At 49.5% G+C, this 19,665-nt stretch overlaps 2 protein-coding genes across 16 annotated transcripts in view; one reads left to right on the top strand and one right to left on the bottom strand.

Annotated features, from left to right (window-relative positions):
- The window catches only part of GGT1 (gamma-glutamyltransferase 1), a 61,335-nt gene extending 53,402 nt beyond the window's left edge, over positions 1-7,933 (top strand). For 9 of the 10 annotated variants that reach the window (XM_087768742.1, XM_087768743.1, XM_087768740.1 and 6 more), the window contains 8 exons: positions 59-216; positions 1,106-1,255; positions 1,753-1,889; positions 2,739-2,926; positions 3,735-3,862; positions 4,736-4,848; positions 5,923-6,036; positions 7,093-7,933. In XM_087768742.1, coding sequence (XP_087624868.1) covers positions 59-216; positions 1,106-1,255; positions 1,753-1,889; positions 2,739-2,926; positions 3,735-3,862; positions 4,736-4,848; positions 5,923-6,036; positions 7,093-7,236 — 1,132 coding nt within the window. In that variant the 3' untranslated portion in view covers positions 7,237-7,933. The remainder of the gene's footprint in view (positions 1-58; positions 217-1,105; positions 1,256-1,752; positions 1,890-2,738; positions 2,927-3,734; positions 3,863-4,735; positions 4,849-5,922; positions 6,037-7,092) is intronic. The other variant, XM_009463686.2, reaches the window with a different exon arrangement.
- A 2,260-nt stretch (positions 7,934-10,193) lies between these two features.
- The window catches only part of GGT5 (gamma-glutamyltransferase 5), a 63,125-nt gene continuing 53,653 nt past the window's right edge, over positions 10,194-19,665 (bottom strand). For all 6 annotated transcript variants that reach the window (XM_087768750.1, XM_087768747.1, XM_087768748.1 and 3 more), the window contains 9 exons: positions 18,825-19,014; positions 18,093-18,250; positions 17,508-17,657; positions 16,960-17,093; positions 16,141-16,343; positions 15,609-15,700; positions 14,678-14,787; positions 13,677-13,784; positions 10,194-13,446 (listed from right to left, as the gene is read on the bottom strand). In XM_087768750.1, coding sequence (XP_087624876.1) covers positions 13,300-13,446; positions 13,677-13,784; positions 14,678-14,787; positions 15,609-15,700; positions 16,141-16,343; positions 16,960-17,093; positions 17,508-17,657; positions 18,093-18,250; positions 18,825-19,014 — 1,292 coding nt within the window. In that variant the 3' untranslated portion in view covers positions 10,194-13,299. The remainder of the gene's footprint in view (positions 13,447-13,676; positions 13,785-14,677; positions 14,788-15,608; positions 15,701-16,140; positions 16,344-16,959; positions 17,094-17,507; positions 17,658-18,092; positions 18,251-18,824; positions 19,015-19,665) is intronic.

The raw sequence follows: 19,665 nt of genomic DNA, 5'->3' as shown, positions 1-19,665 counted from the left end.
CACGTAGTTTTGAACTTGTCTCTCAGATCTGATCTTCTCAATCTCCTTTCTCTGTTAGCGAAGTGTTCTGCAGAGGAGGGAAAATTCTGCACGAAGGCGATATCGTCAAGATGCCTAAACTAGCCAACACATACGAGACTATAGCCAGTGAAGGAGCAGATGCCTTTTACACAGGAAGCCTGGCAAAACAGATCATCGATGACATCCGCAGCGTAGGTGAGAAACAGGACATCTGTCCAAAACAGCGTGAGTGGCCTGACTGCTGCGGCTCAGCATCCAGGGAGGAGCCAGTGACCGGCAGAAGCCTTGGAAGCGGGTCAAGCCTGCTGCCTGAAATGCCACCTCTGAGACCCGTGGCAACAGGACACCCGAGAGACGCCATGAGCGCTTTAACGGATGCATTTGAAACCCCGTCAGAAATGGACAGCATATACTGTGCATTTCTGTACCATATAGTCTAGCAAGTCTATGCGTTTCTGGATATAGCTTAGTAGATACATGCTGTTTACAGAGCCTGAATCTGGCAAGTTTCTACCCAAAACATTACGTACCTGGTCCTGTAAACTCTGAGCTTGTTTCATCTCTCGAGGCCGCTAGGTGGTGGTAGTATCCCAGCCTGACTAGCTAGCACTGGCGAGCTCCGGTCAACCTCACGTAACTCATTTACTGGCTTTATTGGTGATGGTTAATTACTGCCTTCCCCCTTCTGATAAGAAAGGCAATGGAACCTACAAATGTTCCTGCTTGTGGGGTAGCACGAAGCATCCGCACCCAAAAGCTGCATCCTCCTCCTGTAAACAGGACTCTTAATGACGTTTTGGTACCGACACTGCTGGTGTCCTTCGTAAAAAAAGGCGGATCACCAGATTTTTGGCTGCCGTAAATCAGCCCAGCTTCAAGCTTAGGCTATCTGAGCCTCAGCTGGATCTATCAAGGAACAAATTCGTCTCCTGTGCATCCATCTTTGGTTTCTTTACCTTGCAACTTTTTGGGTTTGTCTGTGTTCCCTCCTGTCCTTGCTCTGACGCATGGTGATGGCGTATTACCCCCTCTTCCCACCGGAGATCACATGAACCCACATCTGTAGTTTCCTTCTCTTTTCCAGGGGGCATCGTCACACTGGATGACCTGCGGGACTACAATGCAACAGTGATCGAAGACCCCATACAGATCACGCTTGGGGAGTTTACCCTCTACACGCCGAGTGCCCCCCTCAGCGGCCCAGTGCTAGCCCTCATCTTCAACATACTGAAAGGTGAGAGTGCCACTGAGCGCTGCCTGGCGGGCAGCGGGAGCCGGGAGAGCTCCAAAGGCGACGTCTTTTTTGTTTTGGGAGCTGGGCCTCCCTTGACAGCCCTCCAGCAGGTGGGAAGTCTGAGACCCCGGGAGGGATCAGAGATGCGGAAACATTCCTCTTCTGCTGTAAACTCAGGGATGTCGCCTTCCTACTTGAAATACAGGTGCGAGAGGGAAAATATGCTCCTGATTGGGGCGCTTCCCGGGTACATGCGTGGGTGGAAACTAACTTGTACTTGAGGCTTCTTTGGAAAACATCTGTGCAAGTACAAATCCTGCTGATGACTCCCACAGTGCTCAGGACTACCAGAGCCCCAGCGTTCTCCATGAGGAGATTAGGACTGCATCTCTGTAGAGACTGGGCTTCAAGATTATACCGTTTGACACAGGTTTATTAGCAGTCCATTGGCCGCGTACTTTCCTTCGTGTTCACAATCCTTTGTCTTCTGTTGCCAGGATATAATTTCTCTGCTGACAGCGTCAAAACCATGGAGGAGAAAGGTCTGACTTACCACCGCATTGTGGAGGCCTTTCGCTTCGCCTATGCCAAGAGGACTTTACTGGGAGATCCAAACTTTGTCAACATCACAGAGGTACCTGGCAAAAGCCTTTTCTTTCTGCAGCACCGAGGCTGACTGGAACGTGGCTTAAAGTTTTTGGGGGACTAAACTGTGTCAGGGATGCTCTGTGCCACCCGCTATTGACAGGCACTGAAATATCTCTGAACCAAAACGTGAAGTCCTATGTGACTCGTGGCTGAGCTGTGAGGGGTATAAATGGAGGAAACTCTCCTGCTGTAAGGAAAAGCAAAATCTTCAATTCACCAGGGGTGTTTGAGTATATTTAGGGCTAACCATCCCTGTTTTCATAATGTTTGAAGCCTTATTCACTAGATGACATTCCCAGCATCCTTGTGGCTCTCTAACCACAGTCCTGCCTGTAGTAAATGGACCAGTGGATGGGAAGGGGTGAGGCAGGAACCCTGCTTTTCCCAACTCCACACTTTGTGCTTTTGCTTCTGCGACTCTCCAAAAGCAGCCGGATCTGAGCCCAGCCCAGCTCGATGGACACAAATTTGCAGCTTCCAGGGCAATGGTCAGAGCTTGCCTTGGTCTAGTCCTCTCAACCCGACCATCTCTGAAGCAAGACTAACACTGCTTCCCTACACCTTACAGCAGTGTTGAGGACAGCTTTCCATAGCTCTACAGTAATGGATGCTGATTAACTCCCTGCACAAAGGGGTGCGTTGTAACAGCTGCTTCTGTGACCACTTAAAACGCTCTTTGGTACACTGTCCATCTTTCAAGGAGGAAAGCCCCTGCTGGAAAACTATAGCCTCGCTGCTGGGATTTGCCACTCTTCTGTGGTCTGAAGCATTGGATATCAGCCTCATGTCTCTTAAACTTAATCTGCTGAGTAACTGCCTTGGATTTCTCTGACAGGCGATCAGAAACATGACGTCCGAGTTCTTTGCAGATGGTCTCCGGAGGAAAATCACAGACAACACCTCCCATCCAGTTGACTACTATGAGCCAGTATATTACACTGGAGATAATGCCGGTACATCCCACCTCTCCATTGTGGCTGATGATGGCAGCGCTGTGTCCGCCACCAGCACCATCAACCAATAGTATGAGCTCAGACATTACTTCCACCTAGGCCTTTGCCATCTTCGTAGCGGTGGTTCTGTGGTTGGTATAAAACATCACTGAACTGTTGTCTCCCTAGCGGGGTAGCGATGGGCAGCACTGTTAATGGCCATTTCTGCTGAGCTTGCAGGTCAGTTCTTAACTCTGAGGCCTGTGTGGTTGGGTCAGAGGACAAGATGTGTCCTCTCATGTTGGGTTCACCCACCAAGAAAACATGCACTGCATCTGGATCTTCTCATAAGCCGTGGTATCGCTGCTGGCTCTGATTTCCCAGGCATCTGGAAGGAATTTGAGCTAATACAGCTGGCCTGGAAGTGCAGTGTTTGGCTTTGAGTGCTGTCAGCAAGAGCTGTGTTCTGCATGTATGGCCTGAAGCTGGGGGGTGAAGGTTCTTTTTCTCCATAGAAAACGTCTCCAGCTTGACGCATCTGAGCAAACCCCAGTCGTTCCCAAATGTGCCAGCCTTTGAGCTCTGCTGCCTCTGAATGGAGTGCAGTGCTGCCCAGCTGGGAGGGGAATTAGTTGCATTTAGCTGCTGTGCTGTTTCTCCCCTCGGGGTCCTTGCAGGGGAGCTACGCAGCCCGCCTCTCGGCTGCCTTTCCTCTTTGTGTAGCTGTGCACGCAGGTATAAGCTGCCTCCTTCCCCCAGGGGTGCCAGAATGCCCGCTGGCAGGAGGGTGTGGAGAGTTACTCCAACCAAATCCCAGTTTGACGTTGCAGTAATTCACCTGAAGCTCTTCCTGGATTTGCTCTGGTTTTGACATGTCTGCGCCAACTTGTTTTGTCTAGCTTTGGCTCTGATGTACGATCCAACGTGAGTGGAATCATATTTAATGATGAGATGGATGACTTCAGCTCACCTTACATAATCAATGGATTTGGGATCCCTCCTTCTCCAGCAAATTTCATAGCACCAGGTAGCTGTAAACTACCTTCCCGACTCAGTCTTTTGGCTGTATCTCGCAGACTAACGCTGTGGCGTCCGCAGGGTTGGCGGCAGCATGCCCGCGATCAGGCACAGATCTGGGGCCTTCTGCAGAGGACAGGGATGAAAGCGAGTCACCTGGCATCCCTGTCGCAAGCACACGGCCGGCCGCCCCGGTGCACCCCGGAGGAGGAGAGGCTGTCTAAAGAAACACTCTTGTGTGTGCCTCCTTCCCACAACCAGAAATCCTTTCCCAGGGAGCTCAGTACATGTCAAATGAAATGACTTTGGGCTGCAAAAGATGTCTTTGAACTGATTTAAGAGGGAGGCAGCAGCAGGAGCCGACTGCAAAGCGTTAGACGGCACTGTCCTGCCTTCTCCCTGTGCTGCCTTGGCAGCTGCAGGGCAGCTTGGGATGGATCCAGTTCGCGTACCCAGCCCAAGCGCCCTGCCTGCTCCACCGCTGCCTCCCGCAGAGCCATCGCATCGCTGCGAAAGCAGGCTGGGATTCTGCTGCCCTCCTGATCCCCACACTGCGGAGAGGGACGGGGACGTGAAAGGACAGGAAGGGAAGCCCCGCGGCGTACGGGAGGCAGCTGCATCGCAGCCAGCCCCCTCTGGGACAGGGCTGCGGAGGAAGGCATCTTCAGCCGCTGCGGGAAGGACCAGGGTTAAGCTTTGCACTGCAGGAGCAAGGAGGAGATGGGGGCAGGGGATCGTGGGATCCCCAAGGGCTGAACAAGACACGTGAGCCGAGTCAGGAAGGTGGCTACTGAGGCTCTGGGTTTAGGCACGGAGCAGGAGCTGGCAGTTTGTAAGCTGCAGGTCGAAGGCTGAGCCTTTGTTGCATCTGTGTCCCCAACAGGTAAACAGCCGATGTCCTCTATGTGCCCCTCCATCTTGGTGGATAAAATGAAAAAGGTCAGGATGGTGGTTGGTGCTTCTGGAGGAACAAAAATAACTACGGCGACGGCACTGGTATGTGATGATATGGGCAAACTGGGGACGAGGCTGAGGCAAAACAAGGTGGGGGAGAGGCAGTGTTCGGGGTAAGGGGCTCGAGTCTCCACCTGTGACGTGACCATGGCTGTGGGTCCCTGCTGCGGGCCGGGGGCCTGAAAGGGAGGTTCCTGCCTGGCCTTCTGAAGGCCAGACCTCCCACCCAACTCCTGCCAGAGCTACAAAGGGCCTCTTAAATGACTTCCTTCAGCGACTCCAGGACTTTTCCTTTGGCAAGTTGTTCTTACCACTTGCGGAAGATTTGTGACTTCAGTTTAGCTTTGACTTCTGCTCTCTGGATCTCCATGAACTAGTCTCTTTATCTAGTTTAGAGCCATTCCCATCCAACATCCTAAACTTTCATCCAAAAGTCACCCAGAGAAGCTGAATAAGCACTTGGGGCAGGCACGGCGTCAGGCCACCTGGCAGGCGGGGTCGCTGCGAGCGGACGCGGCAGCCACTCCGATGCCCAGCTAGACCAAAGGGGAGCGCAGCAGGAAGCCGCCTCCTGCGCCAGCAGGCGCAGCAGGTCGGAGCACCGGGCTGGATCTTGCTTTCTGGCTGCGGTAGAGGAGAAGTCTCCGTAAAAACTGCTATGAGCAGCTTTCTAAGCCTTGATCCTGAGGCTATTTTCAGTTGCCAGCAGCTCCAACCTGCAATTTGAGCATGTAGAGATGACCCAGGTTTAAGGAAAGCGGTTGCACAGTAGCGGAAAGCTGTAGCGGTATGTTGTGTCTAAGCCAGCGCTAGCTTAATCATAGCCGCATAAATCCAGCTACAATAGCTTGAGGATCTGATCCTTTTACTATGTTAATTTTAGTAACTGATGGTCTGTGTGTGTGGGAATCCTCCTAAGCACATACGAGCGGACTTGCTGCAACGTACCTGTGTTTCGCTTAGCCAAGAGAGGGACTGCTGAAAGCAGCAGAACCAGAAGTTACACCTTGTATGTGCTCTGGTGAGCATCCTTCAGGCATCTCTGCCTATGCAGAGACAAGGGTCAGGCCTCTTTGAAGATAAGTAACTAATGTTAAGGCTTTTTGCTTCTCACAGACAATCATCAATTCCATCTGGTTTGGCTATGATGTGAAGAAAGCAGTGGAAGAGCCCAGAATTCACGATCAGCTGTTTCCCAATATCACGGAGCTCGAGCAGCAAATAGAGGAGGTTTGTCTAGCTAGGGCCTGGGGTGTGCGTGAACTTCTTGTATGGCGCTGGGAAGGCACGCACTTGTGGAAAATCATGAAGCTTTGCCAAATGTTCCTAGGTGAGCAGTATTAAAGCTGGCACAGGTCAAGTACTGGCTCACAATAAGCTGGTCAGAGCGTACCTTTAGCCTCAGTCACACGGGGTTGAAGCCTGGTGCGTTCAAGTGTGACCTACATCTGAAACAGAGGGTATGTATCTTCTTGCAATGTTGTTTGACTTAAAGGACTTGCAAAATAGCAAACCACATCAGGGCCTGAACCATTCAGCAGTCTAAATACAGTGACCCTCGGGAAAATTGTCCTATTGTGCAACCTCCCGATGAAGCACTGGCACAGAGCTAGCGCGGGAGGACGCACAGAGGGACCCGAGAACAAACTTGAGCGTATTTTCACACTAAAGGTCTCTGTGCAGCGCTGTCAGTCTGAGCGCTGATGGCTGGATCTGCCTCGCTCTGCATACCACCCGCCTGAGCTGGCAGCTTCATTCACCCCGAGGAATTACACGTGCCAGAGGCCCAAGACAGCTGCAGTCCTTGTGTGTATCTCATCCTATGACTTTATATTAGGGAAAACATTCCTACATAAGGCAGTTTTCTTCATCAAACTATGCAGAAGGTCCTCCTTTAATAAGCTGCTGATTAAGGTAACAGCTGAGATGCCTGCCTGCACGGGGAGGATGCCCTGCTCTCTGCAACTCCTGTGTTTTCCCCCATTCCCAAACAGGATCCATCCGTTCTGGCTGTTGGTATATGAATAGCTGAGGCAGAATGCTCCGTGACCAGGAATAGTATTGGTAGCCCACACTGAGCACCACAAATGCCACATCTTCTCAATTCCACCTCTTCAAAAGCAGGGCTTCCCGGAAAGCACAGGGAAGAGGAGGAACAGCATGTAGTTTTAGACCTACTTAGTACAGGCACTGAATGCTGGGGTAGGCGTGGAGGATGCGGGTTGCAGACTACGGCACGGGTGCAGTTGCTCTCTCCAGTTGTCCTCATTCACTTCTGCATTCCAGGGTATAGAAGAACAACTAAAGAAGAGAAAACATGACACCACGCGGGTCAGCGGCGGCGCGGTTGTGCAAGCCATTCTCCGAACAGATGAAGGATGGGCTGCAGCCTCCGATTCCCGGAAAGGTGGCTTCCCTGCAGGCTACTGACATGGCTCGGCTCCTTTTTTCAGTGGTCTAGTGACACTGAGGTGTGTTTGGGGGGAAGATCCTTTAGGTCTGCAACTCAGGGACTTCTCACAGGAAAGAGAACAAATTTAGCTGTGGTTCTGTTGCCAGGGCTGGGACAGTTCTCTACAGCCGTGACCGAAGTGCCTCATGCCACAGCACTCTGCTAAGACAGGCATGTCTCCCAGGACGTGCAGTACTTACTTGAAGCGTCTGTTCTGCCTTGAAGAGTTTGTTCCCTGCCTCCTCTCCATCCCATGAAGACAGATTGGGTACCCAGTTTCTGAAGACGGTCCAGCTCGCTCAGGCTGCGGGGAGTGTTTCCCTGCACAGCGTCAGCTACCGGGAATGTCCCCGTCAGCGCTAGAGAAGAGATTTGTTTCCTGCTGAGTAGCTGGGAGTCACAGGACTCTGGGGACTGGGTTTTCTAAGTTACAAACTACTGATCTATGCCATAGCGGGAAGCCCAGCTCTAGACTGGGCTAAGCCTTCACAAACTCACTGCTCTTCCTTTTAACAAAAGATGTTTCTGCTTTTCACGGCGGTTGATTGTTGGAGATGAGTGGGTAAATGGGGAAATGGCTTCACGCTTTTTCGTATTTCTGTTGAGAAGGTCTAAAGGGAAGATGCTACCTGTAAAACTCTGAGCACAACTAAAATAAATAAATATGGAGTCACACATTTTTCTGGCCTGCACGGTTGCTCCTGTGGAAAGGGATGGTGAGAGTCTGCAGGAAAGAAGCTCTCCTGAGATTTTTCTCTTTTCTTCATTCCTTTGATGAAGCTATGAGTAAAAAAAAATGGTTAAATATCCAAAACGAGCTTGTTTTTCTCCAGTTTGCTTTTTACCACATCATACTGCAGGCCTGAAATACCAGAGTCTGAGGAAATGAAACTGCTAAAAAAGGGCACGCTGCAGCTACTCTCGTTTGAGGTTACCGTTAATCAGACAGTTAGTGACCTCTCAGGAATCCATGGCTGACTGGAAGAGCCAAGAGTGTCTGTACCTGTGCGTGAGGGGGTTTGGTGTTCGCCCACCAGAACGGACAAATACGGCACGTCAGATAAACTTAGCCTAAGGCCAAAACTGAATGTTCCAGGATGTCGTCAGGCTCTAGGGATGTTTATGAAATCCTTGAAACCCAAGTAACAGTAACTGAACTCGCCTATTTCACTTGTTGAAACTTCCTGTCAGTTTGTAAGAACCTGAAAATACAGAATGCACTGAAGAGAAAACGAAAGGCTGAAATCTTAGGCATCAGGCACCTTCTCTTTCCCAGTAGTTTCTGGAATTGAGGAGAGTCTAAGTTCAAGGAGTAAAGTGATAGCTAGATCATGCTTAAATGAAAGGGTCATGACTTGGAGACGTATATTTGCTTGTATCACTCCCAGTGAATGAGGGCTTTTACCCAAAGGTGCCTGGGATGCACTCGGCTCCTTTTCCTGGGCTGTTACCGATGACGGCACGTTCGGTGCAGCTAAGGCAGTGACTGTAGAAAACCTAGGGTCACTGTGTTCCTTTAAGAATTAGATTGGTTTGGGGCCAAACCTGCATCCTTTTATTGCCAAACTGAGACTTTGACTTTTCTACTTCTTGCAAGCCCACGATAGATGCCACTCAGCAGCAGGCTGCTGTTTAAAGCCAGTTTGCGGGGCATTTTAGGAAGCTTTGTACAAGTTTGTGTATGGAACAGCATCAGCTGCTATTTGTTGGAAATATCTGGCCCTGTGGACTTAGGACTAGCTGAGCTCACTCTTGGCCAAGTGCGATCTGAGAATGAACAAATAAAATTATTGCACAGCAAAATAAGCTTATTGAAACATTACAGTCACTATAGTTAGTCTGAACTACAACAGCAAAAGCTGGTGCTCTGAAAGTGGAAGACAACTGTTTTCTGGGAAATGCCTGTTGGACAAGCATGCTTTCCGAAACAAGTTTGAGTAACTGCTGCCGGGCTGCTTCTAACAGTTCACGGTAAGAAGCCTTACTTAGGCTGCTGAATTTCTTCTAGCTGGTCAGAACACTCCCCTATTATTTATAACCTATGTTACAAAACTTCCCTTCTGGAGGGCTCAGATTTTGCCATGGCTAAAACCACTTCTGTTGAAAACTATTCTTATAAATGCATTCGAATTCTTGACTCTGCAGAAATGGATGTTTGGTTGGTTGGTTTAGCAGTATCATTCTGGAGGACTGATTTGTTAAAACTGAACTTGGCTAAGGCTTGCACTTGCATCCTACATTTTTAAAAAATCTACGGATACTTCTGCACGTGGTAATTACCTACGTCTCATTTGGCCGTATCTGTACATAGGGCAGGCACTTTTGCCACCGGCTTTGGTACCACATTGCACTGCTCACACTACATCGAGGCTGTCTGTATAGGACTAGCTGGTCAATGGTTCACCCTGTGAAACCTCCGGATTGTACGCTGCAGGCCATTCAGCTTGGCCGAGCGTTTCAACTACAAGGAACGGCTTCTTCCTCGCCCCTTTGAGCGCAGCCACCTCCCCCTCCGCTTCTGCGCAGAGACGCGACGTCCTGGCGTGGGCTGCCCGGCGCAACGCAGGCCATGGGGAACAGCGCGCGTTGCCGTGGCCCATTCCAGCTGATCTGAAAGGGAGCTGTGCTGTTAAAATGCGATCCGGATCATGAGCTGGGGGGGTTCACCTCTTTCCCCTGTTCTTCAGTCTAACGTTACCACAGTTTTCTTTTGGCAACCGTGCAGCCTCTGGAAGGGCTACAGGGAAGTGCCAAAACCAAGCGGCGGGAGCCAAGCAGCACGCAGTCTTCGCACAGTTCTCCAGTCTCTCCGGTGGCGCACCGAGGCTCCAGAAGGAACAACCGTTACTGCTGGAAACACCCGCGTGCAAGTCCTCTCTCAAACAACTGCTCATGTGTTAGGCTAGGCAACAGTTTTAGAGGAGAAATTCCCAGACAGGTTTAAAAGCACTTTATTAAAAATACAATTTAAAGACTTCATTGGAAAATAGAGCAGCCTCTGTACAGTGATGCTTTAAAAGTCCGCGTAAGTTGACTAAGTACAAAAATAATGCTCTCCTGTTGGCATGAGCCTGAATGGGGAGAGAACGAACTGGGAGGCTCTTGACCCACGCACATTTCGGCAGCGGTGAGGAGGTGGCAGGGCAAGAGCAGAGGTGCTAAGGGAGGTACGACGTCTCAGCTTCACCAGGTGTTTCACTAGTGAGGACTCCAGGACTGGAAGTCTCTGCCGCAGTGAGAGATCTGCACTCTCATTCCTTTCTGTCTTGCAAATTAAAGCTGTGATGGGTTTTAAAACTGCTTAATTGACTCAGTTTCAATGTTAGTAGCAAAGTAGTTAAATTGCAGTGAGCGCCAGGCTACAGATAATATTCCCATGTCTTCGTGGTGGGAAGTAGCTGTGATACTACTGCAGCGGAAAGGAGATAGGCTGGATTCCTGAGGTGTGCTTTACCCTAAGGTATGTCAGAAGTGAAGGGAACTGGAGGCTTGGTTACTTGGTGACTTGGATTTTCTGCTATTGAAACCTGACGGAGTATGGCCCAGGGCACTGCTGAAGGCTGCCCTGAAGCCTAATGGGGAGCAAGAACGGCTCGCCCTGGCTCCAGCCAGTGCCATTCTCGGTTGCTTTTCGTTATCTCTAAGCTCAGTCGGGTTAGCTAGAAATAACTACAGATCTTGCTAAAGCCAGCATCCAGGCTAGTTAACCTGTCTGGTCCCGAAATGGGAGCTGCAGATGGCGGCTGGTGCCTTAGCGCTTCCCCTGGGACAACTCTGCGGTTGGGGTGTCATTTCTGACACTAGAACCGACGCACCCAGGAACAGGTAGCTGAGGTAAGGGAGTTAATGAAAACAGAAAACTTCAGCAAATTATGTACATTGAACATGACTACCAAAACCCCCCAATGTAACCCCTTCCAAATGAACATAAACGCTGCCCCTCCTCAGACTTCAGGCCTATTCCCTTTCTCTGGTCCCATTCCGCAGTACTGTAACGCTGTCTAACAGGGTGCTGTGCCACTTCCATGGCTTCAGTAAGCAGCTCCGATGGAGAAGCCATTAGTCCTTCCTGAACGAGGGGGTTTAACAGGAATTCCACTTGGAGGAGGAAGCGGGGGGCAGTGCAGGGAGCTGGCTCTGCATAAGTAACTTGTCTTCCAGATGCGTGATTAAGTGCTTGCGGTTATGATCTGGTAACTGAGGAATATTTTTTTCATTAAGCTCTGATACAGCTGTGGTCATACTATAGTCCTTAGTGTACAACTTCTGAAGGAAAACGCATGTCTGGCTCTAGTTAGCTTCACTCAGACCATCATTAAAATGCAAGTCACGGCTGCGATTTCAACAAGTCAGTGGCTTTATTGGACAGACTTCACGGGCAAGAACGTAGACTTAAAACCTATCTGGCCTTGTTTGCAAGGGTCTGTGCGGATGGCCTTGTTTTGGTTGGTTTTTTTAATAGCGTGTGATCGAATACTTGTTATGGTATTTACAGAGGGATTTTATTAGGAGTGCCACGGCTGTGTGTGAGGTGAGAACTAACATAGGAAGGGGAGGGCTCTGCTAGTGCCCTGCTCTGGTCTGGCTGCACTTTCAGAAACGCACACAATACTGTCTGTGCCCATAGGGCAGTACGGCTCAGGAGCTTTCAGAAAATGGAGTTGTTGGGGATCATGGGAACTTGCCCCTGGGTATTTGAGAAGAGCTTTGGGGGGTTTCGAGGTTGTTGGGGTTTTTTTCTTAAATGTTTGAGTCTCTTGGCCATCTTGAGCAGGGCAAGGTTATGGAGTAACTGCAAAAGACCTTTTGCGTCCAGGTGCACGAGTTCAGGTCCTTCCTCCCGAAGTTTTCTCTCTGTGATAGTTCTTAAGTGGCCCTACAATTTCCTCCTTGTGATCTTAAGGGAACCCTAGAGAGCAGCTGTGGTAAACAGGGAGTTGGAACATGTCCTTAGCCTATGGGAGAAAAGTATTCTGCTACCGTCTGAGAGTGCTGCATCACTTCCCAGCAGTCCTCGCGTTTGCCTGGCCAGGCTGAGCTCATGGCTACAAGCGAAGTCTTCTGATCATGTATCCTTTGTATTTTGAAGAAAGTTACAAAGCTTCCAAAACCAACAGCTCTTCCACTGCAACCCTTACCTGCCTTCCCAAACGACTTGTCTTCTGCAGACACTGAGGAGGGAGAACTGGCACAGATTGGGACTCCTCTCGCCACAGGGAGAGGTGCCCCCAGGGAGCTAAGCTGAAGCCTGTCCATTCCAGAAGCAGGGAATTCACATTGCCCCATGGGAGGCTTATTCTCAAAGTCACCAGCGTGCAGGGTTGAAGGAAGCTTCGGCGCAGTTACTCGGAGCTTGTGGCGTCCTTTGCATCCTCAAGGCAGAGAGCAGCAGGGCAGCAGACTCGTGCTACGACGCGCTGATTTCGTCTGCCGCCTTTGGGAAAAGTGGGGCTGCTTTGGATGGGAAAACCGAGAGGCGGAGTGTGGAGTTCTGCTTTCTTCCCTTTCCAAACGCACCCTCTAACCCTGGATGCTTAAGATTTTAAAATCCTGGCCCTACAGACACTTATGGTAATCCTCATAACCAAAATAGTTACTTATTTCACATCGCTGAGCCCCAGTAATAATAAGCTTATTGTGGCAACAGCCTGAAAGAAACCAATTCTGCTCTTAACTGAGACTCTCTAGCAGGAATGGAAGATAAAGCTCGGTCATTTCACAGTGTTCCCAGTGGGTTTTGGACCAATTTTCCTTTCCCACTTTGTATTTTCTTATTCTGAATAGCTGATATGCTCAAGAAATATGTTTTTCTGTATATCACATAAGTAATGGAGGCAGTAGCTCTAAACAGGGCTGGCTGACCTGTCCTTGTATTGCCTCAGGGTGACGTGCAGTCCACTGGAATTAGGTGCAATCACAAGTTTTGCCCATACTCTAGTAGGCATCCTGACGGGAACAGGCAATAGTGGCATGTCCAGGCCAAAGTGTGTTCTGAATCTAGTTATCTCCTGTGGTTTTGTGAGTTGTGATGGCATTTCATGCTAATATCCAGCTGACTTCCCCAGCTTCCTTTTATCAGAGTAAGCAGAGATGCATTTTCCTTCCTTGGAAATTCCCTGCACAACATTCATTGCAAACATAACTTTCTTTTCTTTATGTCCTCTTCCCAGCAGGCTGCTCTTAACCTCCTGTAGGAGGGAGAGAAGAGGAAATGGAGTGAGTGGGGCAGGGGCCTGAGGTCTTAGCGTTGCCAGGTGTGAAAATGAAGTTTGTGTTTGTGGGCTCAGGTTGAGAAAGTGAGATTTAAGCAAGAAGGAGGTTAGCTAGAAGCAAAATACAGATTATTCAGGAGAGTTACAGAAGCGATCTCCTTCTCACCAAAAGGAGAAGACAAGAAGACCCAAGCAAGGCCACTCACCTCACTGAAGTGTTCCTCAAACAGGATATTGGCACCTTCAGTATGCATGATGGGAGCTGAAATGGCGCGTTCCAAGTCGTAGCCAAACCACAGCTTGTTTATAATCGCCTGCAATGAAACAAATCCCACACTGACTGACTGCAGGTATTGAATAAGAACCTGGGTCACATGCTGCCATCCTCTGCACTGGTGTTAAGCAGAGCAGCACTACTGTAAATCCTGCCTGCAGGATGGTGCAAAGCTGGACCGTAAGAGAGGCTGCACTGCATCAGACCGTAAGTCCTACTAGCCTAGTTTCCTGTCTTCATGGTGACCAATACCAGACGCTCAGGGCGAGTATAAGAACAGGGTGGGCACAGAATTCCATTCCCAGAATGCTTTCCCTGAGCCAGAGGGGTGTCCTTGAGTTCAATAGCTACTGATGGATTTTGTATCCTTCTGTTGACAGTTGTTCTTTCTGTTTTCAGATCAGGTCCTAGCATGGACTCTTTCCCATGCTTTTCTCCAGTTGAAGAAAGAGGAATAAAAAAAAGTCCTCTTTTTCCTCTTGTGGCCTTATCTGTTTTTATTTCTTGATTGCTGAACAAGATGTTTGTTAGACTTCATGCATCAGCAAGTTCTTTTTCGTTAAGATTTATTACTCTCTGTATATGTGTGGTGGTGGTTTTCTGTTTTTCTTGTTCTTTCCATCACATAACTTATCAGTTTATTTTTGGGGGCCCAAGGTTTTGGGTAATACCTCTCTTCCTAATAACTCCCTTAACTTGCTATTTGATTATTCTAACTTCTTCCCTTTCAAAAAAGAATTGAGAGAGGCAGATGGCACTTGCCACAGAAATGTGGCAAGAAGGTGAGGATAGACTGAGCCTGCAGCATGCCCTCTTCACTGCTGCCTTCCACATAGCAGTACTAGCAGCAGCAAAGTAATTCCTTTTGTTCAGGACAGCGTGTGCTCCCCTTGCTCAGTGGAATGCGTTACTGTGCAGTACCTGTTCACTCACCATAGCAGTAGCACTGATAATCCAGGCCCCGCCGGCTCCTCCGATCACCAGCATGTCTCCTGTCTTGGAGATGAGAATGGAAGGCACCATTGCTGAGGGAGGCTTCTCTCCTAGAGCAGAGGCAGAGAGTATTATTCCTCCCATGTGGTTGTTAAAGGGGTTAAAGTGACACACAAGTTAATCTACCTCACCCTTCTTGCATTCCCCATGGAAAACCAAGCTGCTGCTCATTCCTCAAGAAGCTCAAGTCTTCCAGAAAACTAGCTTCTTTGTGCTGAGACCCCAGCTCACAAGAAACTGGACCTTTATGGCACAGGCTAAACAGGAAGGACCTCTTGGTGCAGGGCATCCTACAAGCATTCAGGACTTGCTGCAGCTCATTCAACCCAGCTGAGGAACCATTAGCAGCAATCCTGCCATTGCAGTACTGGTGTCCTCTCTCATGGCAGACCCAAGGGAGACTGCATCAGGGATAGCTTATTTCACAAAGCAGTGTCTCTGCATCACCACTGCTGCACTACAGAACTCAGTGTAAGCCTGTAGTATTACTGATTTGATTGTGCATGCAACTATATACTTTTTCATAGATGAGCCTAAAAAGTCAGCAAGCTTGTTTTAGGAGTAGTTTCTTCACTTCTTCCCTCCCCTCCCCATCAATCAATGATCAGCCTCAGCTGTCTTTTTTTTTTTTTAATCTCTAATTTCCCTGGCCAGAACCCAAAACTCCCATGTTTCCATGCAAGGGCATATATGAGCAGACAGGACACACTACGGGGCTTTATCCTCTGTTAGTCTGAAGCAAACTCGCTCTCATCCAGACCTAGGATAGGAAAGAGTACCTGCAGTTTACAGATAGTCCCTGCCCAGTTGTGCATGGCCTGCGTACCCATCCCCTGGCCTTGTGTTCAATTTTGAGGGTGAGCGTGCTTACCTGGTTTAATGCTTCTGTTTGCTATGCAGAAATCAGCGAGTTCGTTATTTAAAATTATCCCGGTTTGGTGAGAATACACAAAGGAGCCAAACCTGCAGGGGGGAAAGAAGTAGCCTTTCAGTGACCAGTGCTCTCCTGTTGTGGATGACAGTAATTGAACGTGGCACCCTCTGGGGTACCTCTGGCTCCTCCCAACCTGCAGCTGCCCCAGCCAGGGTGTCCAAAAGGTGTTTGTGCTGCCGTGCGGGTGCCAGAGATGAGCTCCCTGTCAGTAGTGGAAGTGGGGATTTGCCCAACTCACAGAAACTCAGCAGAGCTCAGCAAGTTGTTACATCTTTGTGAATTGTGATGTGCCTTTGGGCTGATGCTCAAAGACCTTTGCTGTCGCATGAAAAAGGCATTCACGAGTAAGAGACTGCTGAAATCTGCAAAGGCCAAAGGTTTTGCATTTCTGATAAACAACCCTTGCAGGTACCCTGTGAACCTGATTCATGGCCTGTGTGACTCGGTTACCAACCCCTTGGCTACTCACGGGTAGTTGATGGTGCTGGTGGCGGACACGGCACTGCCATCTGCAGCGAGCACAGAGATGTGGCTTGTGCCCTTACTTTTGTATCTGTGGTTGTAGATGGACTCCAACAAGTTGTAATGGTTGAGTGGATGGTCACCACGGTCATCTATTCGGCTTCTGGCAAGCTCAGCAATCTTGTCAGACAGCATGGTCTCCACAGTCATCTGCAATCACAGCAAGGACACTGAGCCTGTGTCACCAAAGCACAGGCATGTCTGTCTTTGGGCACAAGGAAGCCTGGGGGATTCAGCCCCAATAGTCAGAGCCTGGGGACCTGCACTAGCAGCATTCAGCCCCAGCCTGAATCCCCAGGCCACTCTCATCACGGAAAATGAAACAAGCTCAGTACTGAGGCACCTCAGCGTTGGCATGAGGATGTGCACACATCCTTTATCAGGCAAGTGGTACAGCCTACAGCTGAACAGAAACTGCAGACAAAGTAAATGGCTTAATCTTGCCTCTGCCTTGGCCAGCGGAGCAGCATTGCTCTTGACTGGCAGTTCTAAGTATTTTCTTTCCTTCCCTGGCTGCAAAGCAGGAGGGTGTCAGAGCATCGCTTGGTACTGTAGCACTGTGCTGGCAGGCAGGATAGTCTGGGCAATAGGTAGCCTGCTCGAGGGCTTAGCACATAGGCTAAAATCAGTTGGGGACAATGCAGGTTTAAAAAAAAAAAAAGCAGGCAATGGACTTCCCTGCTCCCTCTCTGTCAAGCAGCAGTGTAGAAGCAGCTGCCAGTGCTGTGGGTGTCTGTGGCTGCCCTTATGCAGCGTGTCAGCTCACCTGAGCTTTGGAGAAGTCTGGGTCACTCATATAGGGTTTTAGCATATTGCCAAACTTCAGGGCCTCTGCAATGCGATGGTAGGCTTCCACCATCTCCTTGGGTGTCGCCAGTGACGTTTCATGGAGTTTATACTCTACGGAGCAGGATGAAATGACTTTGTTAATAGACCCAAGGCAATGTTTTTTCAAGAATTGTAAAAAATAAGTTGAAAGGAATCTCCTTTTCCCATCCCAGTTCTTATCGAGTTTTCCCTATGCTTTAGCAGAATGTGGGCACAGAAACAACCAAGTACAAACTTCTGCTGTGACTTCAATTCCTCTTGAGGCCTTGGGAAAATCGTGTATCCTTTGGCCTTTGCAGCAGCTATGGTGATGCTGACCCACTGTAAGAATCAGCCAGTTCATCATCCTGCTGCATAGCATGGTCACACCGCTGCTTTAGGGCCCATTCTGGCTTGTCAGCTCCATTTTTCCCCATTACTTTTCTGCTGCTCTAGAGCAACACTCTTCGCAATCCTCTTGCTGGCCCTTTTCCCTTAGGAATTTACCTTCCAGTACCTTGAGGATGAACATGAGCACAGCACCTCCCATGGGCGGTCCAGGAGAAAACAGTGTGGTACGATTGTTCAGGGTAATGTTCAGAGCTGGGGACACCTCTGCTTTGTATGCCCGAAGGTCCTCCAGTGAGATAGTGGACTCTTCAACAGAAAACCAGATGGGTAGCTGGCATTAGCACATTAACTTCTACTGGGTGCAATGGGCTGGCTACATCAGAGCCTTGGTAAAGCTGGTAAAGAGCCATCCCTGTATACTCCAAATTTCTTCCACCGAGCACAGCAATGTCTTCATGTGTCCTCATCTACTGCCAAACTCGAGGACATCACAAAGCCTAAGAGAGCTGGAGAGGCCAGTGCATGAGCACTACGGGTGAATGCCAGAGCAGTAGCTGGCTCTCAGCCCTGCTTCTGGGCCTGAATTATAAGACCTAGGGAAAGGTGGCCCCTTCCCATGCCAGGCACCACCCCAAGTGGCAAGCAAATGGCATGTGTTGGCTTTCCCCTGGTACCAACTCACTGTTAGCCAACTGCTGGGAAAAGGCCTGTCTATTGGTATTAACTATAGCTGTTACCTACCAGCCTTCCTAATGTCCTCCACCAGGGCCTTTCCTATCTGTCCCTCATAAAATGCTGTAGCTCCGTTTTCCGCTACAGTTCGCAGTGTTTGCTGCAGCGCTGGCCACCTGAAGGTCTCTCCATGTTTCAAAAACCTTTGACCGTCACATATCAGTGGGCTGTTAAAGAAGAACATCCATCAGTTTACAGCATGTGCTTATTCTGTCCCCCGGGGCCAACCTCGTTTTCCTTCCCAAAGCTGGTTTGGTTTATGCATGTTGTGTACTTTCCAAGCCGGCGCTACACACAGTCTACACGGAGAAAAGTTCTTCTCGGCTGATTGCGACATACAGCACCAGGCACTCTTTCCCCAGACAAAAAGTTTCCTCCACGGGACCGAACGCTTTGACCCTGGCTCAGGTCAGTGGGGCTTCTCCAAACGAGTGTCTGGGCCCTGCTGTCAGGGGATGATTTCCACACAGATGGAGGCAGGCCACATACAGCCAGCTCCTCCTCAGGAGCAGATCTGCTTAGCAGACAGTTTTACTGTGCCAAGACACTCTAAATTACAAAAAAAAAAAAAAGTTGCGGACAGAAAAAACGTTTTTAAAAAACCAGTTGTGTTATTCCCTCCCTCTCCATAGCAAGTATTTACTGAGCAGAAGCTGCAGCAGCAGCCTGTGCTCCATGTCAGCATGTCGGAGGAAGGGTCTGAAGCTGAGGGAACATTGCAATTTAATTCATGGGTCTTACCACAGTTTTTTTCCTGGACTGGAGAATTTTGGGTGATGCATTATTTTGGCCATAACCGGGGAAATGACAAGTGGCTCTGAAAGGAGCTTGATGGTTGGTTCAAACAGGGCTTTCCACGGTAAGCGGCCATATCGCTTATGGGCTTCTTCATACCCACGAAGTTCTCCTGGTACAGCAATCCAGCGGGAACCTGAAGAGCAGACCAGCAGTGTGACAACCAGTAAGTCACTGGCCTGTGGGTTTCACCTCTCTGAAAGCACTGCAATGGCAGTGTGGATTTGTACAGGCAGGACTAAGGCTTCTACAAGCAGGCTTGGGTTTTTTTCTTTCCTTTTTCTGTTCATATATTTCTTCCGCTACCTAATAAAAGGGGTGTAGAGAAGCTGGAGCCAGACTCAGAGATGCACGGTGACAGCACAAGAGGCAACAGGCACATGTTGCAGCAAGGGAGATGGCAGCTGGACACAAAAGAAAAAGCGGTCGTACAGAGCCTGGTCAAACACTAGAACAAGCGAAGCTGTGAAACTCTCCATCTTTGGAGAAGTTAAAAAATGTGACAGGCCAGGCCCTGAGCAGCCTGAGCTAACTCTGCCATCACCCTGCTTGGAGCAGGAGTTGGAGCAGAGACCTCCAACAACCAGAGTTGTTCCTGATTCCTTTTCAGGCTCTTCTTGCAAGGATGAGAACAGCTCCTCCAGGAATTAGGACAGGCCCCAAAAGAGAATGTGCTAGGGAAGGAGAATGAATGCAGCAAGAAATGTGGAGAGACGTGCTGCTAAAGCAAGAGTGCCTGTTGCCAAACCAGTAACAGCAAATGGACGTGGAGCCTCCTCAGATGGGA

This window comes from Nipponia nippon, unplaced genomic scaffold (genome assembly GCF_047370975.1).
Source record: "Nipponia nippon isolate SJK-2023a ecotype South Korea unplaced genomic scaffold, ASM4737097v1 scaffold_30, whole genome shotgun sequence".
NCBI classification, from domain to species: Eukaryota; Metazoa; Chordata; class Aves; order Pelecaniformes; family Threskiornithidae; genus Nipponia; species Nipponia nippon.
Note: the sequence above shows the minus strand (reverse complement) of the source record. Positions and strands in the feature narration are given on the sequence as shown.